General features: G+C 46.6%; 1 protein-coding gene across 8 annotated transcripts; it reads left to right on the plus strand.

The window, feature by feature from the left end:
* The first annotated feature begins 12 nt into the window (after positions 1–12).
* Positions 13–26,352, plus strand: STK36 (serine/threonine kinase 36). Of its 8 annotated transcripts, none has more exons than XM_045481258.1 (27): positions 13–122; positions 713–887; positions 1,580–1,720; positions 1,831–1,908; positions 3,717–3,847; positions 4,078–4,327; positions 5,981–6,074; positions 6,368–6,537; positions 6,943–7,130; positions 7,644–7,743; positions 9,418–9,561; positions 13,531–13,710; positions 14,542–14,741; positions 15,130–15,235; positions 17,016–17,166; positions 17,358–17,485; positions 18,021–18,125; positions 18,473–18,571; positions 18,658–18,746; positions 19,030–19,093; positions 19,280–19,390; positions 21,021–21,095; positions 21,585–21,747; positions 21,964–22,111; positions 22,341–22,488; positions 23,050–23,796; positions 24,860–26,352. In XM_045481258.1, the coding sequence occupies exons 2-27, from the start codon at positions 804–806 to the stop codon at positions 25,001–25,003; spliced, it is 4,038 nt and encodes a 1,345-aa protein (XP_045337214.1). In that variant the 5' UTR covers positions 13–122; positions 713–803; the 3' UTR covers positions 25,004–26,352. The 8 variants fall into 8 exon arrangements, with proteins under 8 accessions (XP_045337214.1, XP_045337210.1, XP_045337216.1 ...); XM_045481254.1 differs by lacking the exon at positions 13–122 and adding an exon at positions 129–332; XM_045481260.1 differs by lacking the exon at positions 13–122 and adding an exon at positions 129–332 and having other exon boundaries at positions 14,644–14,741.
* The last annotated feature ends 1,604 nt before the right edge of the window (positions 26,353–27,956 follow it).

The raw sequence follows: 27,956 nt of genomic DNA on the forward strand, positions 1-27,956 counted from the left end.
ATGGCCAAGAGAGGGATCGGAAGTGCCCTAGAAAGTGCCTATGGGTGGTCCGACGACTCTCCAATACTTCTGAACGCCTTTGTCCTCTGAACCTCTCTGACCAGTTCCAGCGAGCACATGTGGTAACAATGGGAGTCTAAAAAGAAAGGCAGCGGGAGTGGAGAAGAATTATAAGTCAGGCAAAATCCACAGGCAGCCGGAAGGGGCGGGGCTGAAGGCCAGGGCCTGCATCCCTCGGCCTGAGGAGCTTGAAGCTCCTAGGCTGGGGGTGAGAGTGGGGCTCCGGTCTGCGAAGCGCGCGGGCAGGTGGCACTGGCGGGGGTATTGAGGAGGTTGGCGGGGGCAGGAACCTGGGGAGACTGGAAGGGGCGGGGTCGGTAGGCGAGGCTGGATGGAAGGGGCGGGGTCGGGTGGGCGAGGCCGGACGGAGGGGGCGGGGCCGAGGGGAGAAGCTGGATTGAAGAAGAAGGGGAGCGGTCGAGTGGGCGGAGCTGCGTGGAGAGGGGCGTGGGGCACGGGTTTCGGTGGGAACGAGGTTGGGTTGGGGGCCAGGAGGAGGTTGAAAAGGAGGGAGAACAAGAGGCTCTCTGTTTGCTCCCAAGATCTCATCTTTCCATCCACTTCACCGTACCATGTTTTTGAAGCCTGGATTATTATGAAAAAGGAAAAGGCAAGGTGGCTAACATAAACCTTTCTTTTATGCCCGACCCAGGCCTCCTAGATGTGTGGAGCTGTCCCTGGAGCTGTAGCCCTTCACCACCATCTCTACCTCCTTCCATCTGAAGGATCCCGAAATCTCTGTCATGGAGAAGTACCACGTGTTGGAGATGATCGGAGAAGGCTCTTTTGGGAGGGTGTACAAGGGTCGAAGAAAATACAGTGCTCAGGTGGTGAACAAGGAGGGATATCTCTTGGGTGGGATTCTACAGGGACCAGAATACGGACCTGTATTCCAAAGGCACTGACTCGGTCATTCCTCTTGTGGAGTGTGTGCTCTAATATTGGATTACTAGGTTCAGACCCTAGATCCACCATTTCTAGCCTTAGAACTGTGGATAAGTTACTTAAACTCTCAATGTCTCAGTTTCCTCATCTGTAGAATGAAGATAAGAACAGTATCTGATTGATGGGGCTTGAGGATTAAATATGATTCATGCTGAATCACTACATTAGTATATTGTCTGGCACCTAGTAAACAATAAATTTTATTTTTATTATTGTTATTGTCTATCATACCACACAGGAAGAGATAAACCACCTTAACTTTATTCTTCCTTCTTCATTTTCTTCTTCCCTCTCTTTCCCCTAAATCTCTTAAATTTTTACCCAGAGTTCTTTACCCAGATCAGAACACCTCTCCCAGATTCCACCAAAGGAATCTGTCTGGCAGAGGCTGTTTTCTCCTAGGGCAAGAGGTGGGGGGAGTCTGGATAAGGCCAGGGTACTGTAAGGAAGAGGAGTAGGAGACTAGCAGGTAATGAGAATTTGCCCAAACAATCTGAAGCCTGAGTTCTGGAGCTCTGAGGTGAATGTTTCAATAGCATGGTTAGGCCTTGACTCTTCATCTTACCACTGACAGGTGGTGGCCCTGAAGTTCATTCCAAAACTGGGACGTTCAGAGAAGGAGCTGAGGAATCTGCAACGAGAGATTGAAATCATGCGGGGTCTGCGGCATCCCAACATTGTGCATATGCTTGACAGCTTTGAAACTGACAAAGAGGTGCACTTCAGTTTTGGGTCACCTCTCCCCAGGAAGAAGGGTCCCCCAAATTTCCCAGCCTCAGAATGCATAAATCTGGAGCCATCAGTACCATTGCCTTCTCCCTGCAGGTGGTGGTGGTGACAGACTATGCTGAGGGAGAGCTCTTTCAGATCTTGGAAGATGATGGAAAACTTCCAGAAGACCAGGTATGTTTCCTGGCTCAAACTTGTCCCCTACCCTGACCTCTTTTCAGATTAAGGACTGGTAGCAAAAGCTGAGGGCACTGAGATTCTCCATTTTGAAAACTCCTGAAGAAACTATAAGAGTCTAGGTATATATAGAGACAGTGTGGCATGTCAGTAAAGTAGGTGAACACTGGAGCCAAAATCTGAGTACAAAGTTGTCTCTGCCACTTTCTAGCTGGATCCTTTTGGGCGAGTTACCTTAACTTCTTAGCATTCAGTTTCCTCATTTAAAAATGGATGTCATCGGGGCGCCTGGGTGGCTCAGTCGGTTAAGCGTCCGACTTCAGCTCAGGTCACGATCCCGCGGTCCGTGAGTTCAAGCCCCTCGTCGGGCTCTGGGCTGATGGCTCAGAGCCTGGAGCCTGCTTCCCATTCTGTGTCTCCCTCTCTCTCTGTCCCTCCCCCACTCATGCTCTGTCTCTCTCTGTCTCAAAAATAAATAAACATTAAAAAAATTTTTTTTAATAAAAAAAATTTTAAAAAATAAAATAAAAATGGATGTTATTTTAATGTCTGTCTCATGAGACTATTGTGAAGATTAATGAATTCATGTAAAGCATTTAAATCTTTAAAAAACTTTTTTTTTTTTTTTTTTTTTTTGAGAGAGAGAGAAAGCTCGAGCATGGGAGAGGCAGAGAGAGAAGGAGAGAGAGAGAATCCCAAGTAGGCTGTGCACCATCAGCATGGACCCCGATGTGGGGCTCAAACCCATGAACTGTGAGATCATGCCCTGAGCCAAAGTTGGATGCTTAACTGACTGAAACACCCAGGCACCCCTCATATAAAGCATTTAAAAGAGTGCCTGATGCACAGTATTCAACATTCCTGTTATTAATGCTTTTGCTGTCACCAGATAGCACGTGTGGTGGTACCAGAGAAGGCAGGAAGGGAATAAGAGTTGTTGTTAAGGCAGGATTCACCACCAAGACCTGCTGGTTGGCAGTGGGATTTGGTGGAACACATTCTCCAGCCACACTCATTCTAGGGATTTCTCTGTACTCTAACAAGTAGCCCCCCTCCCCAGGACTTCCTGTTGTAGCAATCCATTTTAAGCATTGTCATTTGTAAGTCATCATCGTACTTATTTTGTCTGTCTTGTTTGTTGTCTGATTACTTGTCTTGAGAAAAAAGACTTTGTCTTGTTTAATAACAGCTAATGTAGAGGCACCTGGGTGGCTCAGTCAGTTGAGCATCCGATTTCGGCTCAGGTCATGATCTCCCGGTCTGTGAGTTCGAGCCCTGCGTCAGGATCTGTGCTGATGGCTCAGAGCCTGGAGTCTGTTTCTGATTCTGTGTCTCCCCCTCTCTCTGCCCCTCCACCACTTGTGCTCCGTCTGTCTCTCTCAAAAACTAAATAAACAAAAAAAATTTTTTTTTTTAGTAACAGCTAATGTATATTGAAGGCTTACTAAATGCCAGGCACCATTCTGAGCATGGCATGCTTTGACTTGTTTAATCCTCACAATAATCCTATAAAGGAGGTGGTATTATTATCATGAGCTTACAGCTGATGCATATGAGAGGCACGAGATAATTTGCTCATCCCAGGCCACAGCTAGTGAGACTCGATACATTTTCCTTGAACGAGTGAATGAACAAATGAAAGAATGAGTGAATGGGAGTCAAGAGCTAAGGAAGATGTGGGAAGCTCTGGAAGAAAGAGCAAGAAGAGAAGATCTCATCAGTAATTTAGGGAAATGTCTTTGGGCTCGTCAGTAGGCTCCTTCCTCTGGCCTCTCCTTTCCTTCCCCTGCCTGTTTGACCCCTAGGTTCAGGCCATTGCTGCCCAGTTGGTGTCCGCTCTGTACTATCTGCATTCCCACCGCATTCTCCACCGTGACATGAAACCTCAGAACATCCTCCTTGCCAAGGGTGGTGGCATCAAGCTCTGTGACTTTGGGTGAGGACCCTGACCTTCCGTCTCAGCTTCCAGTTCTGCAAGGAGTCTTAGGCCATATGCTTAACTTACCTGGACCTCATTTTAGAACCCGAGCTAAAAGACTGGGGGTTCCTGTTGGGTCTTTGGAAGGTGTTCTCTGTTTGAGTTTGGGATATCTCACACCATGATAGGCCTTGTTTTTATTGAATATGTTTTTTCTCTTCCCAACTCCGTTCCCTCATCTCCTGCAGATTTGCCCGGGCAATGAGCACCAACACGATGGTGCTGACATCCATCAAAGGCACACCACTTTATATGTCTCCAGAGCTGGTGGAAGAGCGACCATACGACCACACTGCAGACCTCTGGTCTGTGGGCTGCATACTGTATGAGCTGGCTGTGGGCACCCCTCCCTTCTACACTACCAGCATCTTTCAGTTGGTCAGCCTCATTCTCAAAGACCCTGTGCGCTGGCCGACCACCATTAGTCCTTGCTTCAAGGTAATGAACGTCGAAAGGGAGATTACTTTTGCATTAGAAACCTGTCTTCCTCTGCCCTGGTTCCCTTTTCCAAAATCTGGGGCAAGACTCTGCAGTTACTGAACTAATGTGGGAGCTGGGCCAAGCTGCGTTGCTTTTCTGCTGCAGGGGCTTATTCTGGGAGGCTGTTCTAAACTCTGCAGAATTTGGGAATACCAGCCAGCCCCTCCTTGGGGCGGGCTATTCATATACATAATGGGCTATTCATATGTATGTGTGTGTGTATGTATGTGTATATATATTCATATGTATGTGTGTGTGTACATATGTGTGTGTTTTTTTAAGTCTATTTATTTGTTTTAAGAGAAAGCACGTACGCGCGGTGGGGAGGGACAGAGAGAGAGGGGAGAGAGAGAATCCCAAGCAGGCTCTGCTCTAGTGCAGAGCCCAATGTGGGGCTTGAACTCACGAACCTGTGAGATCATGACCTGAGCTGAAATCAAGAGTTAGATGCTTACCCCACCGAGCCACCCAGGTGCCCCCAGGGCAGGCTATTCTTTATCACAATGGTAAGGTAGTTTCAAGCCACCAGAGACAGAAACTGTCCTTTTACACATCCTCTCTTCCACTTACTTCCTATCAGATGCAAAGTCCTCATGATATCTAGATTTGCCCACAGACTTCTTAGTCTTCTTCCTGAAAGAAGGACTCTTCAGAAATCCAAATGGCCAGAGCTAGTGGGGCTAGATCAGCGATTAGGGGCAGATGATAGAAGTGGTATCTGTTGATTGCAGCTAAGTCTCAGGAGGTGAGGGAGGGAGGGAGAATAAAGAGTTGACCCTTTTTATTTCTTATCTAGGGCAAAATTTGGGCCCTCAATGGAATTTAAGTGCAACCTTTTCCCAGAGTGCAGTCTCATTATAACTTTCCCTTGGCCTGTCTAAGATGAAAAGGGACAAGTTTCTCCCTAACCTATTTAGTTGGGGAGGCTCAAATAATTATCAAAAAGAATCTAAGCAAAAGAAATTTAAGTGGGTGATCTACATAGGATATTCATTCTCCCTTAGAGCAGACAGGCAGGCATCTTCAGCAAGAGCCACAATATACTAATCACCTTGTTTTAGAACAGTGGTCATAATCGACCAGTACCTTCTATCCCTATTTTAGGCCCAACTGGGGATTTTCCCAAGGATACACCATAACAGATACACCCTTTTCAGAGGCAGTCTCCCTTCCCTTCTACCATCTCAAGACTTGCTGAAAGATTTCTGTTTTTCTGTGCTCCCAAACACATCTTTACACAATGACTTGGGTGTGAGTGTGCTTTTAACCACCAATGCTTCTGGTCCTACCCAGCTGCAAACAAACCCGCAATCAAAGGGAGGGAAAAGTGAGCAATTTGGACTCTTTTGAATGTTTGCTTTCTGAAGATGATTGTGAAGGTGACAGTAAGTCTCTGGACAGGAATTGGGGCTCTGCAGGAGGTGAGGCAAAGAAGTCTCTCCCTGAAGCCAGCTAAATGAGGCCTAAGGATAGGATTAGAGAGGGCATGATCAAGACCAGCTAGTTTGCTCATGGAACGGACTCAGGAGTCTTGGTTTCCTAGTTCTGCTGGTGAGTTAGAGGGAGTCTGTAGGAAAGCGATGACCCATGGGGTATTTTTTCTCTCCACAGAACTTCCTGCAGGGACTGCTCACCAAGGACCCTAGGCAGCGTCTGTCCTGGCCAGATCTCTTACATCACCCCTTTATAGCTGGTCGTGTCACCAGTGAGTCATTGGGGTTCCCAGGGCTTTTACACTTCCCTGGCGCTCTTTCCAATCTACCCCCTTCCCCCAGTGTCTGGATGTAACATGTCTGCTTTGCCCTACCAGCTGGAACTTTCTTCCTAACCTTTTGCCTAACCTTTGGCACTTCTCTTGCAACCCCACTCCCTCTTTGTCACATTGTCAAAATGGCCTCCTTCCACAGAAGCCTGAGGACACTGAAGTTGTCTCTGGCCAAGTGGAGATGGTGGTGCAGCCCCAGTGTGATCACATATTCTCCCTCTTCTTCCCTACAGTAATAACTGAACCAGCAGGCCCAGATGTGGGTACCCCATTCACCAGTCGCCTACCCCCAGAACTTCAGGTCCTAAAGGACCAACAGGCACACCAGCTGGCCCCCAAGGGCAATCGTTCTCGAATCTTGCGACAAGCCTGTAAACGCATGGCTGAGGAGGCCAAGCAGAAGGTATGTGGACAGAAGGGAATATGTGGCATGACCAGCCTAGTGACCGAGAGAATTGGAGAAGGAAGGTTGAGAAAGGGCCATGAATAGGTTTCATTCTGCCCTCTGAGTCGGTACCATTCATACCTATGAATGATTTTGTTTTGTTTTGTTTTTAAATTTATTCATTTTGAGAAAGGGCATGTGCAGGGGAGGGGCAGAGAGAGAGAGAGAGAGAGAGAGAGAATATCACAAGCCGGCTCCACACTGTCCGCTCAGAGCCTGATGCAGGGCTCGAACTCAGGAACCACAAGATCATGACCTGAGCCAAAACCAAGAGTCAGATGCTTAACCCACTGAGCCACCCAGGCAGCCCACCCCACAACCAAATAGTTTTGATTCAGTGTGTCTCCTGCCCATTTCCCACAGAAACACCAGAACACAGGACCTGCCCTTGAGCAAGAGGACAGGACCAGCAAGATGGCTTCTGGCACAGCCCCTCTGCCTAGACTAAGAGCCACTCCTCAGGAACCAGGCCTCTTGGCTGGGATCTTGGCCTCAGAAATGAAGAACAGCTGGGCTGAGTGGGGGGCTGGAGAGGCCCCCCCTGTACCTCGGTGAGGAGGGGCTAGCCAGGGGTTTATAGATGGAGGTCCCTTGAAGATCTTTGGTTTTAGTCCAAACAAATACAAAATGGTGTCTATCACTAGCCACCACCTAAGTATGGACAGGGCCCTCGGAATCCAGGTCCTGTGTTCTTGAATTCCGATTCTGGATACTTTCCTGATTCATCAGTGGAAATGGGAATTTTCCTTTCTTTATTGCCTCAGTTGTACATTAACTGAGAAGGAAAGAATTGTCTCCATGTAAAAGGGAAGATATTTGAGTTGAGAACTACAGGTGAAAACTGCCAAGGTAGGCTTGAGAGTAAGGTTCAAAGTGGAAGGGCAGTCAAGGATATGTGTAGTGGTCAACATCCTGTCCTGCCATATCCTAGAAGAAAGCTCTTTTCTATCCAGTCCTATATGGCTCGTTTTTCATTCGTATCTTGGGCCTAGAGAGAGGAATATGTAGATGAACCCTAAGCCTCACAGGTCTGGAACTCTTCCTGTTCCCTGTTCCTCTGGCAGGGAAAACCAGATCAGCCAGGATTCTGAACCAGCTCTCCTAGAGCTGAGGCCAGAGGTGGTGAGCCAGCGGAGCATTGATGCAGTGGACCTAGAAAATGAGGTGAGCTGTGGGGGCCCCTCTTGGCCTTGACCTTGCCATCAGATGTTGGGTCTGGGTACATGTTTTTCTAGAACAGTGATTCCCAACCATCCAAGAACAAGCTCCCCTGGTGTTAAAAATTGCTTTCTTACTATTAATTTGTAGATTTTTAATTGCACAGTATAAACATGCAATTATCAAAAATTGGAACACATGGGTAGAAATGAAAGTCCTTCTTGCGTCTTACCCCAGTTCCAGAGGTGTCTGCCATTATTAGTTTAGTCTTTCTTTTTCCAAATGTTTGCACTTCTACATGTATGTATACGCATACATAGAAATCTGTAGTTTGACTATTTTAATGTTGTTGAGTTCACACTACATGTACTGTTTTGCATCATGCCTCTCTTACCAGATGATCCATTTTGGAGATCTTTCTACATCTGAACATATAATTCTACCTTAATCTTTTCTGGCTTTTTGGGGGGGGGGGGAGTAGTTAACTTTTTATTTTGAAATAGTTTCAAGTTTCAAGAATAATTGTGAGGATACCACAAAGAATTCCTGTATGCCCTTCATCCAGATTCACCAACTCTTCAAATTCTGCCACAGTGGCTTTATGATTTTCTCTCTGTATATGTCTGCTTACATAAGGGTGTATCCTCTTTCTTGAGTCATTTTAGGGTAAGATGCAATCATGTCCCTTTACCCCTAAGCACTTTAGTGCACATTGGTTAAGAACAAGATCCTTGACCTACATTACTACAGTACAATTACAGAAGCCAGAAATTTAACATTGATATAATTCTGCTACTTGATCTATAATCCATATTCAAAGTTTGCCAATTGGTCCAGTACTATTCCTTATAGCAAAAAAAAAATTTTCCTGGTCCATGATACAATCCAGGGTTATGCATTGCTTTCATTGTTATATCTCATTAGTTTCCTTTAATCTGGAATAGTTCCTAGTCTTTCTTTGTCTTTCATGACTGACAGTTTTGGGGTACACAGGCCAGTTATTTTGGAGAATGTTCCTCAAATTGATACTTTCTCATGATTAAATTCATTTATGTAGTTTTGGTCAGAATACTACATTAGTGATGTGTCCTCAGTACTATAAACTTTTTTTTCTATTTTTTTTTTGTTTTTTTATTTTATATTTGAGAGAGAGAGACAGACAGAGCATGAGGAGGGGAGAGGCAGAGAGACAGAGACAGAATCCGAAGCAGGCTCCAGGCTCTGACCTGTCAGCACAGAGCCTGACATGGGGCTTGAACCCACGAACCATGAGATCATGACCCGAGCTGAAGTCGGACGTTCAGACACTTAACCGACTGAGCCACCCAGGCGTCCGAGTACTATAATCTTTTTAATAACTTCATCATATTTCTTAATATGGATGTGCCATGATTTATTATTCCCTTACTGATTGCCTTTATGACATTGCCAATTTTTTAAAATTATAAATGGACATATTGTAGGTACCTCTTTATGAACACATGCCAGTGTTCTCCAAGAGACTTTTCAAGACCCCTCACATACTGCCAAACTATACCTTTTTAAACCGGTGGTTGAAGCAAATACATCTGTGTTGAAGGATTCCCTGGTTCTTGCATTTATTCCATGATTCTGCAGGTTGAGGGCTACTACCCTTGAACCTTACACACTTCTGACCTTGTTCGTTCCCCTATGCCTCAGGAGCCCGACAGCGATGATGAGTGGCAGCACCTGCTAGAGACCACTGACCCTGTGCCTGTCCAGCTGAAGGCCCCCCTCACTCTGCTGTGCAATCCTGACTTCTGCCAGCGCATCCAGGGTCAGCTGCGCGAGGCAGGAGGGCAGGTAACGGGCAGAAGGATACTGTGGATGGGATTAGACTATTTTAATCACAGATGAGATATTAAAAAACATAAGGAGAAAAAGAAAGCTTGTCCCTTTCCAATTCTCTTGCAATCATCCATCTATTTAATTCAATATTTGCTAACCTCCTTTAGTGACACAGAAAGAACAGGCCTTAGATTTCTCTTTCTTTCTTTCTTTTTTAATGTTTATTTTTGAGAGAAAGAGTGCAAGTGGGGGAGGAGCAGAGAAAGGGAGATATAGAACTCGAAGCAGGCTCTAGGCTCTGAGCTATCAACACAGAGCCTGATGTGGGGCTCGAACTCACGAACCGTGAGGTCATGACCTGAGCCGAAGTCAGATGCTTAACCAGCTGAGCCACCCGGGTGCCCCATTGGGTTCTCTTTGGGAAGGGAAGAGCATTCACCTAGAGCAGGGGTCGGCAGACTGATGGTAAACGTTTTAGGCATTGAAGAGCAAGAGGCAAAAATGGAGGGTATTATTTAGTACTTCCATAGTGAGAGAAAGCGCTTTTCCATGAAATCTTTCTTGATTAAATTTAAAATCTTAATTAAATCAGAAATTTTAAAAAAATTTAAGTAAGTTAAAAATAAGTATACAATATTTTCTAATATAGGTATACGAATGAGAAGAATGAGATTCTTTTTTAAGGAATAATATTTTGCTTAATTGGTATTCATAGTGTTCTTTCTTACAAAGCCTTTCCTTTTTTTTTAATTTTAATTTTAACTTTTTTTTAATATGAAATTTATTGTCAAATTGGTTTCCATACAACACCCAGTGCTCATCCCAACAGGTGCCCTCCTCAATGCCCATCCCCCGCTTTCCCTTCCCTCCCACCCCCCATCAACCCTCAGTTTGTTCTCAGTTTTTTAAGAGTCTCATGTTTTGGCTCCCTCCCTCTCTAACCTTTTTTTTTCCCTTCCCCTCCCCCATGGTCTTCTGTTAAGTTTTTCAGGATCCACATAGGAGTGAAAACATATGGTATCTGTCTTTCTCTGTATGACTTATTTCACTTAGCATAACACTCTCCAGTTCCATCCACGTTGCTACAAAAGGCCAGATTTCATTCTTTCTCATTGCCACGTAGTATTCCATTATGTATATAAACCACAATTTCTTTATCCATTCATCAGTTGATGGACATTTAGGCTTTTTCTATAATTTAAGCCTTTCGTTTTCTGAAACACCATGATCTTCCTTCCTGAGAACTGGCCAGAATATGTTGCCTGCATTTCTTTCCTTCTATTTTTTTTAAAGTTTTTTTTAAGGTTTTTTTTTTTTTAATTTATTTTTAAGACAGAGCATGAGTGGAGGAGGGGCAGAGATAGAGGGAGACACAGAATCTGAAGCAGGTTCCAGGCTCTGAGCCATCAGCACAGAGCCCGACATGGGGCTCGAACTCACAAACTGTGAGATCATGACCTGAGCTGAAGTCGGACGCTCAACTGACTGAGCCACCCAGGCGCCGTTTGTTTTTTTTTTTTTTAATGATTTTTAGGAAATTTACCAAGTTGTGAAACCATCACTATAATCTAGTTTTAGAACATTTTTATCTCCCCAGTAAGATCCCTCATACCCATTTACAAGTCATTATCATTCCCAAAGCCCTGGTCCCAGGCAACCCCTAATCTACTTTCTGTCTCATAGATTTGCCTGTTCCAGGTAGTTCACATAAATGTAATCATACAGTACACAGTTTGGTTTTTTCTTTGTTGTTTTTTTAATGTTTATTTCTGAGAGAGAGAGAGAGCGAGAGAGCACATGCACACACCAGCGGGGGAAGGGCAGGGAGAGGGAGACAGAGAATCCAAAGTGGGCTCCACACTGACTGCAGAGAGCCCAATGTGGGGCTCAAACTCACGGAACCACAAAATCACAACCTGAGCCAAAGTTGCACACTCAACTGACTGAGCCACTCAGGCACCCCAATACACAATTTTTACATCTGGTTCCTTTCACTTAGTGGAACATTTTTGAGGTTCCTTCTTCTTGTGACATATCAATACTTCATTCCTTTTTATTGCTCGTTCTCATTAGAATTCTGTCATATGGCTATATCACATTTTGTTTCTTCATTCATCAGTTGATGGACATTTGAATTGTCTCCACTTTTTGGCTTTTATGAATAATAATGCAATGAACATTCATATGGAAGTATTTTTGTGGATATATGTTTTCATTTTTCTTCTGTGGATACCTAGGATTGCTGGGTTGGATGGTAATTTATATTCAACATTTTAAGAAACTACTAAACTCTTTTCCAAAGTGGCTGCATCATTTAACATTCCCACCAGCAATGTATGAGGGGCCCCATTTCTCCACATTCTTGCCAGCTTGTATTATTGTCTTTTTATCACTGCCACTCTAGTGAGTGTGAAATAATGGCTTATTGTCATTTTAATTTGCACTTTGCTAATGACTAATGTGGAGTGTCTTTTCATGTGCTTATTAGCCATTTGTGTATCTTCTTTGGTGAAATAGCTCTTCAGTCCTTTGCTCATTTTTAAATTGGGTTCTGTCTTCTTGAGTTATAAGAATTCTTTGTATATTCTGGATAAGAGACCCTTATCAGATATGTGATTTGCAAATATTTTTTCCCAGTCTATGATTTGTCTTTTTATTTTCATAAGAGTGTCTTTTGAAGCACAAAGGTTTTGAATTTTGATGACATTCAATTACCATTTTTTCTTTTTGTGTATTATGCTTTTGGTGTTACGTGGAAGACATCTTTTCCAAACCCAGAGTCAGAAAGATTTCCTCCTATGTTTTTTCTAAAAGTTTTTTTTTTAATGTTTATTTATTTATTTTGAAAGAGAGAGAGAGAGAGAAAGCACTAGTGGGGGGAGGGGCAGAGAGATGGAGAGAGAGAGAATCCCAAGCAGCCTCTGCGCTGTGCTGTCAGCACCGAGCCAGATACGGGGCTCCATCCCACGAACTGTGAGATCATGACCTGAGTCTAAATTGAGAGTCGGACACTCAACCAGCTGAGCCACCCAGGTGCCCCCATCTGAACTACTCTTTAGCTGTGTGATTATTGACTCCTTACTTAACCTATCTAGAAGCTTTAGTGTAAAATGGTTAATTGCATTTCCTGCACAGGGTTATTGTAAAGAGTAAATGAGCAAATAAGTGAAAAGATTTAGAAACACTGAATGGCATATGATAAAGCACTTGATGTAAACATTACTCTCTTTTGAAGAGTATCCTTTTATTTTTTAGAAATTTTTAATTTATTTTTGAGGTGGGGGGACAGAGGGATGAGAGAGAGAGAGAATCCCAAGTAAAGCTCCGCGCTGTCAGCACAGAACCCGACACGGGGCTCAATCTCACGAAACTGAGATCATGCATGCCCTGAGCCGAAATCAAGAATCGGATACTTAACTGACTGAGCCACCCAGGCGCCCCTAAAGAGTAACCTTTTAAAGAATAGCCATTTCAAAGTATCATACTGACCCTACTTTGTAGGCTATATGAAAATAAGTGGCAGGCTAGATTTGGCCTGTAGGTCATACATAGTTAGTCAAGTCCTGATCTAGAGTTGGATGATATTGCTTTATCTGTTTGGAGTTGAATGACACTGTTTTGCGTCCATTGTGTTTAATCTTTGGAAGTGCGTGTGGGCACATACATATGTTTTTTAAAGTTAAAGGCTGGAGAAGGGAGGGAGGAGATAGGAATGGCACTGGGCCTGACGGAGATTCTGAGTGAGGTCCCCTGTCCCTTGGTCACCACTGTTGTAAGTCAAGTGACCTGACCATCTATATCTATATTCTTCTTCCTTGTTACTGCTTCCCTTTTTCTCTATTCTCCTTCTTTGGGTTTTAGAATCCCAAAGAAAGGAATGAGATCATTGGTCTGCTTTGCCAACTCCTTGGGGACAATTAGTATTTGTGACTCCTTTTCCCTCTGATAAGATCGATTACTGTCTCTTTCCCTCGTGTCGCCCAGATCCTGAAAGGCATGCTGGAGGGTGCTTCCCACATCCTTCCTGCACTCCGGGTCTTGAGCAGTCTTCTGTCCAGCTGCAGCGACTCTGTTCTCTTGTACTCCTTCTGTCGTGAGGCAGGGCTCCCCGGGCTGCTGCTCAGCCTGCTCAGACACAGCCAGGACAGCAACAGTATCCAGCAGGTAAGCAGTAGGCCAGTAGCCTTGAAAGACTTCCAGGACTTTCTGCTCCTTGGATTTCTCTTCTTCAAAGTGCCATCTCTATTCGGCCCACTGCCTTTTCTTTTCTTTCCTTTCCTCCTCTCCGGTTAGTAGACCACGAGTTGCATACTCCACTGCCTTCTGATGCCAGGCAGATCCCGTCAGTCAGGGAGGTAGACTCTGTGTGACTGTATGAGAGTAGCGGGGAAGACGACAGACCGGAGATCTTGTGCCCAATCTGAATGGGACATGCCCTCAGCTTCAGCTCACTGTTGCCACATGAGAACACGGGCCCCGTGTTGCCAGATCTTCCAGTTTTCTAAGAGAAGCTAGAAATCCAGATTTTTATGCTCAATTTCCCAATATTTAGTGCACTGTGGTTTGGAATATTAAATCCTAGGTTTTAATTGACCTGCTTTTATAGAACAGAGTACTGAAATTCAGGGATTAATCAACTTATACACCAGCATTAGCTTGTAAATGGCCACAGGGACAATAAATGGAGGAGGTAGGATAAACAGAGGAGGTAGGCATGAGGCTCAGGGTGTCTGAGGCCAGATCTGTGCTACCCCACGCTGCATTCTGCTGTGGCTGAGCTGAGAGGACAGAACACTGAAATGTTTAACGGGAAGCTGCATCCTGCTGGTGAGTATTAACCTTGAATGTTTCTAAGGAATTTAGAAAGGAATTTGAGCTATTTGAAAAATAGAGCCTCCTGAACTCCTAAATGCTATTCTGGCCAAGCAAGATACAGGCTGTTTACAGCCCCCTGGCTGCCCCTTTGTTACCTCTAGATTTCCTCTTTCTGTCCAGAAGCCTCCCTGTTTGGTCAGCCTGACTGGATATCTGACACCTTTTTCACTGCCTTTTCTCTTCGTCTACATTGCCCTTATTCTCCGTCCTCTTCCCTGGCAGCAATGTTGGTATGGGACCTTCTTACGGCACCTGATGGATGTGATTCAGGCCTATTTTGCCTGCACCTTCAATCTGGAGAGGAGCCAGACAGGTGACAGGTGGGATGAGAGCCCGCTTTGCTCTGTTGGCCACTTTGGCTTCAATTTCTACCCCCAATTCTTCCTTCCTTTATTAGGAAGAGGCTAAGTGAGGAGAAAGCAACAGGTTAGGGATCCCCTGATTCTCTTAAGGACCGAGACCACTCTAAGTTCACCCCAAGACTTTGAGGTTCTAAGGGTCACCATACACTAAATGGAAGGGTCACAATTTAAGTAACTTAGAGAAAATGGCAAAGAAAGGTCTTGGAGGGTATGTAAGACTCTGTGTGTGTTTAGTGGGGGGAGGGGAAGGAGCATTCTGATATATTCCTTTGCACAGATTCTCCTACCTGCAGAACTGACGTTTACCACACGTGGGCTTTTAGAGAGATGGGCTATTTTTTCCCAGCCTACAGGTGTTTCAGGAGGCCGCCAACCTCTTTTTGGACCTGTTGGGGAAACTGCTGGCCCAACCAGATGACTCTGAGCAGACTCTAAGGAGGGATAGCCTTATGGTAATCTGCTCCCTTGTCCAGATTTCTGTCTCTGATATCTTTCCATGTTTCTCCCTTTCCCTTTCTTATAACTATAGAGGGTTAGATCAAAGTAATAGAACAAACATTTATTGAATACCTAGTGTGTGCCTTATGCCACTTGAGTACGAGAAGGTCCCCATTGTCAAGGGACTAGTAGTCTAGTAGGAGAGATGAAAAATGATCAAGGACAACAGCATGAAAAGTACATTAGAACTTGTATAAAACTTGTATAAAGTACAGAAGCACCACTGAAGAAGATATGATTAATATTACTCAGGGAGTCATAGAAGAAATCTCAAAGGAAATCATCTTTGCTAGGATTCGAAGAATGCATAGAAGTTTGCCGGGTGGGTGAGGCAGAAAGTAGGGAGGACATTCTAAGCAGAAAGAGCAGCATTTACAAAGGCCCAGAGGCATTAAGGACTGTGGCCTGTTTCAGGGAACCACAAATAGAAGTATTTCTTCTTTTTTTTTTTTTTAATTTTTTTAATGCTTTTTTAATTCTTTTTTTTTTTTTTAATTTTTTTTTTCAATGTTTATTTATTTTTGGGACAGAGAGAGACAGAGCATGAACGGGGGAGGGGCAGAGAGAGAGGGAGACACAGAATCGGAAACAGGCTCCAGGCTCTGAGCCATCAGCCCAGAGCCCGACGCGGGGCTCGAACTCCCGGACCGCGAGATCGTGACCTGGCTGAAGTCGGACGCTTAACCGACTGCGCCACCCAGGCGCCCCTTTTAATTCATTTTTGAGAGACAGAGAGAGACAGAGCATGAGTGGGGGAGGGGCAGAGAGAGAGAGGGAGACACAGAATCTCAAGCAGGCTCCAAGCTCTGAGCTGTCAGCACAGAGCTCAATGAGGGGCTTGAACCCACGGACCGTGAGATCATGACCTGAGCCAAAGTCAGATGCTTAACTGACTGAGCCACCCAGGCGCCCCTAGAAGTATTTCTTTTTTTTTTTTTTTTTTTTTTGAAGTATTTCTTTTTGAAGAGACTTGCAGATGGACTAGTATTTCCCAAATGTATTTGCCCTACGACTAGCAAGCTAGTGGGTTCTCGCCCCTGGACTCTGGAAATGAGGGACAGGAGAATAGAAGATTGAATGAGAAGATAGCGGAGTTCTGACTGATCTCCAAGGAGACACTTAGGGAGGAACATGAGCAAGGAAATAAACAGTTGCCTAGCCATTGTTCAGACTGGCAATTGGGAACACAGATCTGGGCTGCATTTCTGCCTCCAGTGAGCAGTCCATTCGAACTCTTCTAGTCTGAGAGCCTATTTTAATCTCCCTCATCCTTTCAAGTCAGGAAGCTTTCAACGTCTAACCTAAACTTTGGCCATCAGTGACTCACGTTATTGGCCAGCATTTGTCATATGTCACTGTGCAGTGAGTGCATAGGAAGTTTGGAATAAACATCCCACCTCCTGAAATTCTGAATCAGTAAGACTGGGTTGGAAGGGACCCAGGAATCCCCAGGAATTCTCATACTCATGGACTACAGATAACACTTTGAGAAACATCATCTGGGAAGCAGCTGATCAGAGAATAGGATTGATAACCTAAAATTGCCATCCTTGAAATGTGAAGGCAATTAATTATAATGCATTTTCTGTGTGAGGAATACTTAGAATGCCACAACTGGTCCCCCTGGGTTTTCTCCTTTATTCTCAGGTTTTCTGGGGGGGATTCTTGCTCCTTACCCTAAACCCAGTCAGTTTTCTGCTGCCCTAATGTTAATGCCGCCCTTGTCTCCCTTAGTGCTTTACTGTTCTGTGTGAAGCCATGGATGGGAACAGCCGGACCATCTCCAAAGCCTTTTACTCCAGCCTGCTGACTACCCAGCGGGCTGTGCTGGATGGGCTCCTTCATGGCCTGACAGTTCCCCAGCTCCCTTTCCACACCCCCCCAGGTAACCAGAGTAGGGAGTGGAGGTTCTCTTGCCTTCTGAGTAACTCCGGCTATGCCCTCCCGGCTGCCATTGCCTCGAAGAGTGCCTGGCATTTAGTGAGGGCTCAGCAACTAACTGTGCACTGAAAGAATGAATGGGGATCCGAGACAAACAATCAGACCCCACCCTGCGTTCTTTGCTTTTCTCCATAGGAGCCCCCCAAGTGAGCCAGCCACTACGGGAGCAGAGCGAGGACCTGCCTGGAGCCATGTCCTCTGCACTGGCAGCCATATGCACTGCTCCTGTGGGGCTGCCCAGCTGCTGGGAAGCCAAGGAGCAGGTCTGAGCTGCAGTTTCTGATTTCCTCTCATCCATGTTGCTGGAGATGAGGCTGGCCTCAGCTTCTCAGAAAGGCAGAAAAACAAGCATTTTTGCTTCCCCTTACTCTGTACTTCCAGAAACAGATGCTTCCACCTGGGTCTGGTAATCTGGCCACTTGTTGAACACGATGTCGCCAAAATCCCAGAACCCTTGGCCAGCTGGCTAGAGAGCTCATTGACAAACTGCCCATGTGGTAGGGTAGCTGACCCAAAGCCACCTGTGATGCTGCCTCAAGGGCTCAGGATTTAGATTTCCTGCTCCCTTTTGGCCAGCAACACTTTCCTCTATACCTGTCTCTACTAGGGCTAAACTAGGCCCTGACTTTTAGTTCTTCTTTGGCCATGAAGACTGGGAATAGAATGGGATCTGAGGTTCCTGGTGAACCTGAGGAAGAGTGGCTAGCAAGGGGTTGAGAACCCTGAGTAGTTGGAGACATGAGAGGAACAGGATTGGAATATGGGAATGGGGTTGAGGCTTCAAGTATGTCCCTACAGATCTCTCAGCATTTGGCGAATCAGCTCACCGAGGACAACAACCAACTGAGACCGTCCATTATCTCTGGTTTGCGGCATCCCATCCTGTGCCTACACCTTCTCAAGGTACTGCCTGTCCAGAACTCTTGGGACTTCAGATTTCTTTTTAACCCCCAAGACCAAGAGAGAAAGACACTGAGAGAGACAAGAGACCCCAGAGGGTCCCTTTCTGCTTTTCAGTCTGTTCAACCTGAGATGGCCCCACTGTTAGCCAGTCCTCTCTAGAATAGAGCAGTAGCCCTATCTCACCGTCTTATAGCAAGAAGAGGCGGAAGTTGGCCTGAACTTCTCGAATTGCCCCGGTGTGGACACTAGATCTGCGGAGAGGCTAGCCTGCTTCTCAGCTGAGCCTTCTGATCCAGGAACCCAGGGGCTGCTCGGCTTCACTGACAGACTGCTTCCCACTCCTTTAGGTTCTCTACTCATGCTGCCATGTCAGTGAGCGCCTGTGCCATCTGCTAGGGCAAGAGCCCCTGGCCTTGGAGTCACTGTTGATGCTGGTCCAGAGCAAGGTAGGCCAGGAACACAGGCAGGTATATCGTAGTGGCCCTACTGTCTCAATCAGAAGTTGCTCTGATATCTTTGGTTTCCTTTGTAGGTAAAGGTAGTAGATTGGGAAGAGTCTACTGAGGTGGCACTCTACCTCCTCTCCCTTCTTGTCCTTCGGCTGCAAGATCTGCCTTCTGGGTAAGCCTGAAGTAGGGTCTCTCCACTGGAATCTTCCCTCCCGATAGCTCACCCTGACGTAGAATATGGGGAATGGCACCTTACAGCCTATCCTCAGAAGGGATGGGGATAGAAGGGATGGGGATGTTCTCTACACAGAACAGAACAGACCTAGATTCCTACCAACTTTGTGCCTTGGGGCAAGGTCATGCAGCCGTGTAGAGAGTGCCATCCAGCAGGGAGGGAGGCCACTCCCTAGCCTCCTTTCATTTGGTGCATCCTTTGATGAATCTTCTTTTTCCAGAATGGAGAAGCTAGGCAATGAGATTGCTACTCTCTTTACCCATTCACACGTTGTCTCTCTCGTGGTGAGTTTTCAGTTTTCCCCTTCTTCCCCTTTTCACCCTGCCACCCAGGCCTGCGGGGTGCACGGGCATCACTCTCATCAAGAGGTGGTTATGAGGCATTCTTCTGGGCCAGAGACATAAATCTTCTCTGCCTGTCGTGACTACTGTGCAGATTCAGACATTCCTTCTCTTCCTCTAATTCCCCAGAGTGCAGCAGCCTGCCTGTTGGGTCAACTTGGTCAGCAAGGGGTAACCTTTGACCTCCAGCCTGTGGAGTGGATTGCCGCAGCCTCACACGCTCTGTCTGCCCCTGCAGAGGTGAGGTATACCGGAGAGGGCACAGACAACATTTTCACTGAGTCAGACCCAGGACTCCACTTGGGGGCAAGACTGAAGTGCCAGCTTGGCTGGGGCAAACTAAGCAGTCATTCCTTTCCTCCCTGTCTGCCCCCAGATGACAGCTTCTCTGAGCCCAGACTGGGCTGACACTTCCAAAGAGGGACAGAGGGAGGGGGATCCGAGTTACCTACTGGAGGATGAGATCTTCCTGCCTACTTTAGTCTCCTCCCGCAGAAGCTCCTGCTCCTGTTGTTAGGGTCATTTCAAAAGCTTAATCTCTTCCCCTCTGACTACAGTTTGGATTCCCTGTCCCCCCTCCTTCTCCTTAACTGAAATGGAAAAGGTGGCTGGCATCCTGAGAACTCTTGAGGAATCCAGTCCATTGTGTAGCCTCCTTTCTGCTTTCTCCTTTTCCGGGCCTTCCCCCCGCCCCCCCCCCCCCCGCCTCTCCTTTTTAGGTACTTTGGAACCCCTATTTCTTTCATTTTGTAATAAGGATAGACTTAGTATTCAAATGATCATCATCCTTATAGATGCAGAATTCTTTATAATTTGGAAAGCACCTCACATCTTATCTTACAACACACTTGAAAGAGAGATGCATGAAATGTAATGAGACTCACCTGCTTTTTCTAGATAAAGTTGAACTTCAGAGAGGTGGTACCAGTAGTGATGACACTCACATTCATCCAGGAGCCCCAGTCAGAAATCTGGGAGTCATCATAGACTGTGTTCTCTGCTCCATTATTCCCCCCATCTAGATGGTTCCCCCAGGTCCCATGTGTTCCGCCTTCCTGTTGTCTCAGATCTTTTTTTACCTGGCACCATCACTACCCTGCTTTAGTTTGTGTGCACACCATCTATCTTGCACTGTGGCGCTTGCCCGCTGAAGGATCTCTATTCTAGGCTCTCTCCTCTCCAGTCTATTCTCTTCACTGCCACCAGGGTGAGCTTTCTTAAAAGTCTAGTCATTTGTTCAAGTATTTAGCACAGAAGTATCTATTGAGTACCGAACACTATTCTGGGTTCTGAGACTACAGCAGTGAATAACAGAGACGAAAATCTTGCCCACGTGGAGCTTGTGGAGTTCAGTGGCTTCCGATTGCTTCCGGGATAAAGTCCAGACTCCTTTACCTTCTTCTCAAAGCTCATCTGTTACCTCTGGGCTCTATAATCCTGCTATACCAGGAGTTACCACTTCCAAAATTCACTATCATTTTTCATGACCTGCCTTTATTTATGCTACAAGGAATGCTGTCCCTTCCTGCCACCTCCTTCTCTTGACTGCTTTTTGAACTTTTAATTCATCGGTGTTCTACCTCCAGAAGGCAGAGTTAGGCACTCTCAACTGTGTCTCCACTCCCACCCCAACCCCAGCCTCTTGTGTGGCAAGTGTCTTCCGACCCTACCAGATGATGTGTCTTTAGAACAGAGGTAGTCATTGAATGAATAGTCAGGAACCAGGACTTGTGTAAGTCCAGGAGAGCTTTCCCCACTACACCAGGCAGAGGACAAGCTCTTTCTGCCTGACCAGGAGTTGCAGGCATGGGTTTGTGAGGCCCCTTCATCTCTCTTGGGGATCTGCATTCTTCCTGCCTCTCTCTGTCAGGTCCGGCTGACTCCACCAGGTGGCTGTGGATTCTATGACGGCCTCCTCATCCTGCTGCTGCAGCTTCTCACTCAGGTACAGGTGCATCCTAGGTTGGCTGGAAAGGCAGGAGAGACAAGCTAGGCATTTTGATGAACCGCTAGATGATAGGAATGAAGAAGCAACCCACACTTGCCTCTTCTGTCAAATATGGTGGCCGTGATTACCTTCAAAAGGGCCCCCCCTGCCCTCATCGTGGACCCTTTCTGGGGAATCCCAGCTGCATCCCAGGATTCAGTGGGGAGGAGAGCTGTAATTCCCTGGTTTCTAGCAGACACTTGCGTGGGTTAAGATGTGATAAGAAAGGCAACTAAGACAACAGGGAAATCCCACATTGTTGGGAAAACAGAGGAATTATTTCTGGGACTCCCTTTCCTCAGAGGTCAGGGATAAGAGTGAAAAAAAAGAAAAGAAAAGAAAAGAAAAGAAAAGAAAAGAAAAGAAAAGAAAAGAAAAGAAAAGAAAAAGGCATTTTGATACCTGACTTTGACTTCCCTACCCACCCTCCTTCAATTTCATCTCCAGCCAGGGAAGGGTAGCCCGATAAGGGACGTGGCTAGCTCAGAAATGTGGACCATTCTATGGCACCGCTTCTCCATGGCTCTAAGGCTCCCCGAGGAGGTGTCTCCACAGGAATCACAGCCATCACAAAGCCCAGAGCCAGACTGGACACTGATCTCACCCCAAGGTATCTTTCCATAAGCATGGCCTCCTTTGATCCTTTTCAAGAGGAGGCAGCCTAGAACTGGGTTAGCCCACAGAGATTGCAGCCACTGCCCCCTGGGGAGAGGATGGCACAGACTGTGCTGGATGGGAAGGGGACTAAATAGGTGGGGGCCCTGGAGAAGCTGGAGCATCTGAGGCCCTTCCTGCACCACTGGGTCTCCATTCTCGGTGTTTCCAGGCATGGCAGCCCTGCTGAGCCTGGCCGTGGCCACCTTCACCCAGGAGCCCCAGTTATGCCTGAGCCACCTGTCTCAACGTGGAAGTATCCTCATGACCACCCTGAAGCACCTGCTTTCCCCCAGCTTCCTGCGTCAGCTGGGCCGGGCGTGAGTTCGAGCTAGACGAGGGAGACCAGACCGTGCAGACAGTCTGCAGTGTGGCGGTGGGGAGGGGTGGGCAGGAGAGCCGTAGCTGACAGCTTGAGCTATGAGGCCAGAAATAGGACTGGTGAGGTTGGAGAAGGGGCGCTGGACTTGGGGATTTGAGAAGGGGGCAGAGAATAATAAAGGGTGGGTGAGTAAAACCGAGTAAATCCTTCCACGCTGCCCTCCTTAGGCCTCATGGGTCTGGGTTTCTGCCCGTCGTGGTGCTCTCTGTCTGCCAGCTCCTCTGCTTCCCCTTCGCCCTGGATGTGGATGCCGACCTCCTTGGAGGTGTGTTAGCTGACTTCGTGGACTCAGAAGTCACAGCCCGCCTGCTGCAGGTATTTGGGAAAGCCACCAGGCGTGAAGGTGGAGGAGGAAGATGGCCGACCTCGTGTATTGTAATTCACTTCCCAACAGCTCCAGGGCTCCCCTGAGCTCCTGGAAGAGTGGAGCATCTGGCTTGATGTAAGCGTTGGAGTGGAGAAAGCATTCAGGCCTGAGCAGAAGCACTAGTTAGAGCTGGGGCTGGCGCCTCCCGTCTCCATCTGTCCCTCATCTGGATCTGTTGAAGCTCTGTGGGGAGGACATCCCAGTCTGGGCAGGGAGACTCAGCTCCTCAGCCAGGAGTCACTTCTGTGCAATCCTTGGCATTCAGCAGTGGGTTTTTGAAGGCAGAGAGCCTGAGTCCTTGCAGAGCAAGGAATGATCCTGCACCTGTTCTCTTGGGCTCCACAGTCTCACGTGGAGGGCTTGGGTCAGGTCTTCCAGCTCTCTGTGGTATTTCTCAGCATAGCTTGGCTTTTCTCTTGGCCAGAGCTTGGGCCCCTTCTAGCTACCTCGCTGCGGTGAATTCTTCCTCTCCCTGACCACTTTGCCTGCTCCTCTATCCCTTCTCCAAGGTCTGCTGCCACCATCTTCCGTTGACGCAAGTTGAGTTGCCTGTCAGCCTCCTCACACACCTGGCCCTCACGGATTCCACCTCTCTCAACCAGTTTGTGAACACAGTGGCTGCCTCCCCTAGAACCATCATCTCCTTCCTCTCACTTGCCCTCTTGGGTGACCAGCCGCTGCTGACCTCTGACATTCTCTCCTTGCTGGCCCACACAGCCCGAGTACTGTCCCCCAGCCACTTGTCCTTCATCCAAGAACTCCTGGCTGGCTCTGATGAATCCTATCGGCCCCTGCGCAGCCTCCTGGGCCACCCAGAGAATTCTGTGCGGGCCCGCACTTACGGGCTCCTGGGCCACCTGCTGCAATACAGCATGGCTGTGCGTGGGGCACTGCAGAGCCAGGCTGGGCTGCTCAACCTTCTGCTGCTGGGGCTTAGGGACAAGGACCCTGCCGTGCGGCGCGGTGCCAGCTTTGCTGTGGGCAACGCAGCCTACCAAGCTGGTCCCCTGGGACCTGCCTTGGCAGCCGCGATACCCAGTGTGACCCAGCTACTTGGAGATCCTCAGGCTGGTATCCGGCGCAATGCCGCGTCAGCTCTGGGCAACTTGGGCCCTGAGGGGTTGGGGGAGGAGCTGTTACAGTGCCAAGTACCCCAGCGGCTCCTAGAGATGGCTTGTGGAGACCCCCAGCTAAACGTGAAGGAGGCCGCCCTCATTGCCCTCCGGAGCCTCCGACAGGAGCCCTGCATCCATCAGGTACACCCCTGGGGACTTCCGGACCATGACGATGGGGTTGTATTTCACGACATTTTTCTGAGACAGCCTTTGAGGAATTGGGATGCTGGGAAACCCATGGGCGGTGTCTTGGAGATGGGTGTGCCATCTACCATCTCCCACCCCGGAGAAGGGAAGGAATGTGGGAGAGGGCTCCGATGAGTGGCAAATTCCCAGGATCTCCAAGCCCAGGGGTTCTCTGTTCTTGAGGCTATGTGGGAAGGAGGTGAGGCCAGATGAGGTGATGTTGAGGTCTAGAGGGATTTCATTCTGGGGGCTGGGAAGGGGCTATCTTTTTTCTTTTTTTTTTTAGCACTTACCACGTGAAAAGCGCCATGCTAAGCATTTTACCTTTATTACCTGGTTTAAGCTATTATATTCCTCATTTTGCAGGTGAGGAAACTGAGGCACTAAGGATTTAATAACATGCCCAAGTTACAAAGCTTAGTTTGGGGAACTGGACTTCTGAGCTCAAGGGTCTGAGGCCTGAGCCCATACCTTAACCACTGCTTTATTCTGCTTTTTCTGCTTGTGACATAAGTAGCCTAATGGGAATCACACATCTACCTATGATAAGGCTAAACCTCCAAATTATAATAAAGCAGTGTGGGAACCTTGGCTGGTTCATGCAGAACAGAAATTTTGACGGGATGGTGATGATGTAAATTATGGGATTTTCTGGCAATCCATATGGGGAAATAATATAAGAGACTCTTGGTGGTACTGAGGTTAAGACCCATTGGTCAAGATTCATGACTAGGAATCACACTTTTTGACTTACTGTCACTGCTGCATTTATGACCCCTTCCTGGGACAAATGCATGGATCCCGCGGTGCCTCAGTTTCATGGTGTGTAACCGAAGAGAATGGCAGCAGACCTCCGGTCTCGATGAGCCCTCTCTCCAAAGTTTCTCTTTCCCCGCAGAATCTATATTGATTCCCCAGGGGCCCATTGTCTTTTTCTTTCTTTACTAGAGTGGGAATTGCTGGGCCAAATGAGAGTCCTCTGCATGTCCTATTCTGTCATCTGCTCTCTGTCTCACAGGTGCTGGTGTCCCTGGGGGCCAGTGAGCGATTAGCCATGCTCTCTCTGGGGAATCAGCTACTGCCGCATAGCAGCCCCAGGCCTGCCTCTGCCAAACACTGCAGGAAACTCATTCACCTCCTGAGGCCAACCCACAGCACGTGATCTCAGATTCCTACGGTCCATCCACCCACTTTCGTTACCCCTCTATTGCCAACCTTTTTCTACTATTCAAGCCACCAACTCAACCAAGAACTAAAAAGAGACTAAAAAAAGAGATAAGCTACAAGTCAAATAATTTAAGAACGAGAAACTAGAAGAGATTTATGTATAAAGCTCCCTCCTTTCCCCAGATTCAGGATGATTTCAATCAGTAAACTTCATTGCTGTTGGTGCCAGAGAAGATTCCTTCCTTTTCTACATGCAGGGGTCTTTCTCCAGTAATGTGCCTTTACCCCCAGGAGCATACCTCCCAGACCTCAGGGAGGTACCTTCTACCTGAGAGGCCACTTCCTTTCTAGAGCTTGTATAATCCTCCCAACAGGTTCTTGCTTTTGTGCACTGGCCCTAGGACAGTGATGAAGACTGAGCCCATCTCAGCTCTAGGCTATGGGGATAAATGCTGCTGTGGATGGTTTCCTGACCCATAGCCCACATTCCCATCCATGGGTTATGGTAGAGAGTCTTTTCTTTTTTCTTTTTCCTTTCCCCTCTCTCCCCTCCCCTCTCCTTTCCTTTATTTCTTTAACTTTCTCCTTTCTTTCTTTCTTTTTCTTTCCCTTTCTTTCTTTCTTTCTTTCTTTCTTTCTTTCTTTCTTTCTTTCTTGTTTTTCCTTTCTTTCTTTTCTCCCCTTCCTTCCTTCCTTCCTTCCTTCCTTCCTTCCTCCCATCCACCCATCTTTTCTATGTAAACTCCTGTAGTAAAAGGTATACCTCACCTTACTTGGAGATGCCAGGGTAAGAGCTTGGGTGGGGGGTCAGCTCCTCTCTTGGCTGCTGGTTGGTGCTGCAGCTCTTGTGTCCTGTTCACACAAGACCATGGTTTGGGACCTTATTTATTTATATCTGTTCCTGCCTTCCAGCTTCCTGCATCTCAGCTGAGCTACATGTGGTCACCTACTTCCAAGCCAAGACCAGTGGAGCTGAAATAGGAGAGATAGGATTAAACAGAGCTATACATTGGATTGCTTTGTGATCTCAGGCTTAGTGATGAGTTTTGATGTTTGATGGAGTTTCAATGTATAGGGAAGCCCAATTGCTTGAGAAGGGCAGCTGTTTAGGACATCGTGCATTTCACCAGAAACAGATGTTTGGCAGACCCGTTAGAGTTGAGATCCAGCTGGAAACATACTACAAAATTTCAACCCTGACTCACCGGATGGCTTGCGACAAGCTTCCCAGAGCCTTCCTTGGTTTCTCTATCCATAAAACGGGGGTATTACTTTTTGTCCTTCCTTAAATTCCAATTGTTTTTTAAATGAAAGATGAATAAAGTGCCTTAGTTTTATAAGGAATTTTATTTAGCATTCATCTTCATTGTCTGTGTTTATATTTTAGCAAAAATAACATTTTTTTCTAGAGACCACTGGAATTTCCTCCTGTCCAGATTATGGCAGTTCAGTTCAACATTGAGTTCTTTCTCTGTGCGAGGTACTGTTGTAGGCACTGGAGATAAAGCGGTGCTTGTTTGTCGTAGAGTTTCCATTCTAGCCGCGGAGTCAATGAACTTACCAAAATAAGTGAATTCTGCACAGGATGTAGAGAGGTGATAAAGCTCTGGAGAACAATGAAGCGGAGAAAGAGGACGAGGAGTGCTGAGTTGGATGGTTAAGGTAGGCCTCACTGGGATGACCTTTGAGCAAAGACTTGATGGAGATGAGGGAAATGAGCAGTGTAGCTATCTGAGGGCAAAGTGAGGCAGAGAGAATAATCACTTCAAAGGTCCAGAGATGGAAGCTTGCCTGGTGAGCTTGAGGAGCTATGGTGAGGCCAGTTTGGATGGCAGAAGTGAAGAAGGGGGAGAATAGTAGGAAATGAGGACAGGAAGGTAGTGAGGACCAGATGTAAGCCTGTAGTAGACCTTGTACTTCGAGTAAAGTAGGGATGTATTGGAGAGTTTTGACAGAGAAGTGATGTAATCTACTTATGTTCTGAAAGATTACTCTCCATTCTGGTGTTGTGCATGGACTGTGAGGAGTGGGGGAGGCTGGGAAGCAGGGTGAGGGCTTAGGAGGCTGTGGTGGTACTAATGGAATGGTGAAAAGTAGTCAGATTCTGAATATATTTTGCACATGAAGCAAATAACATTTCTTACCTGATTGGATGTGAGGGTGTGAACGAAGGAAAGCAGACAAGGATATGACTCCAAGGTTTTTGGCCTAAGCAATTGGAAGAACGGAATTGCCATTAACTCAAATGGGGGAGGCTATTAGTGGAGTGGTGGTAGGTGGGAGAATTCAAGTTCAGTTTTGAACATATTAAGTCTATTAGTTGGAAATTTTTAAACACACAAAATTAGAGACATTAGTTCAGTGAATTCCATTACTGTTCCAACAGCTACCATATCTATTCTTTTTCTATTCAAGTATTTTAAAACACATCTTGGGAAATATATAATGTAACCCATATTACCTTGGTGTTTATCTGTAACAGATCAGAACTTCTGTTTTTGTTTTTAACAAAGCCACAGCTGGGGCACCTGATTTCAGCTTAGGTCATGATCCCAGGGTCATGGGATGGAGCCCCTTGTCAGGCTCCGTGCTGAGCGGGAGAGATTCTCTCTCCTTCTGCCCCTCTCCCCAACTTGAGCTCTCCAAAAAAAAAAAAAAAAAGAAAAAAAAATTAAAAAACAAAAACAGAAACCCACAAAGCCACAGTACTTCACTAAGATTTGTCTGGATTTAGACAAATAAGTATTGTGTTTTAAAATCTAGATTCCCCCCCCCCCAAAAGATAAACTAGGAAGAATTACCTTAGGAAAGAATTATTCTTTTTATTTTTTTAATGTTTATTTATTTTTGAGAGAGAGAGACACACACAGAGTGCTAGCAGAGAAGGGTCAGAGAAAGAGGGAGACACAGAATCCAAAGCAGGTTCCAGGCTCTGAGTTGTTAGCACA

Source organism: Leopardus geoffroyi, chromosome C1 (genome assembly GCF_018350155.1).
Source record: "Leopardus geoffroyi isolate Oge1 chromosome C1, O.geoffroyi_Oge1_pat1.0, whole genome shotgun sequence".
Classification (NCBI taxonomy): domain Eukaryota; kingdom Metazoa; phylum Chordata; class Mammalia; order Carnivora; family Felidae; genus Leopardus; species Leopardus geoffroyi.

Excerpts from the sequence above, each read along its gene's own strand:
- STK36 (XM_045481258.1), top strand. The coding sequence starts at position 804 with ATGGAGAAGTACCACGTGTTGGAGATGATCGGAGAAGGCTCTTTTGGG. Across the intron at positions 3,848-4,077 it reads ATCAAGCTCTGTGACTTTGG|ATTTGCCCGGGCAATGAGCA; the intron begins GTGAGGACCCTG and ends CATCTCCTGCAG. Across the intron at positions 4,328-5,980 it reads CCATTAGTCCTTGCTTCAAG|AACTTCCTGCAGGGACTGCT; the intron begins GTAATGAACGTC and ends TTCTCTCCACAG.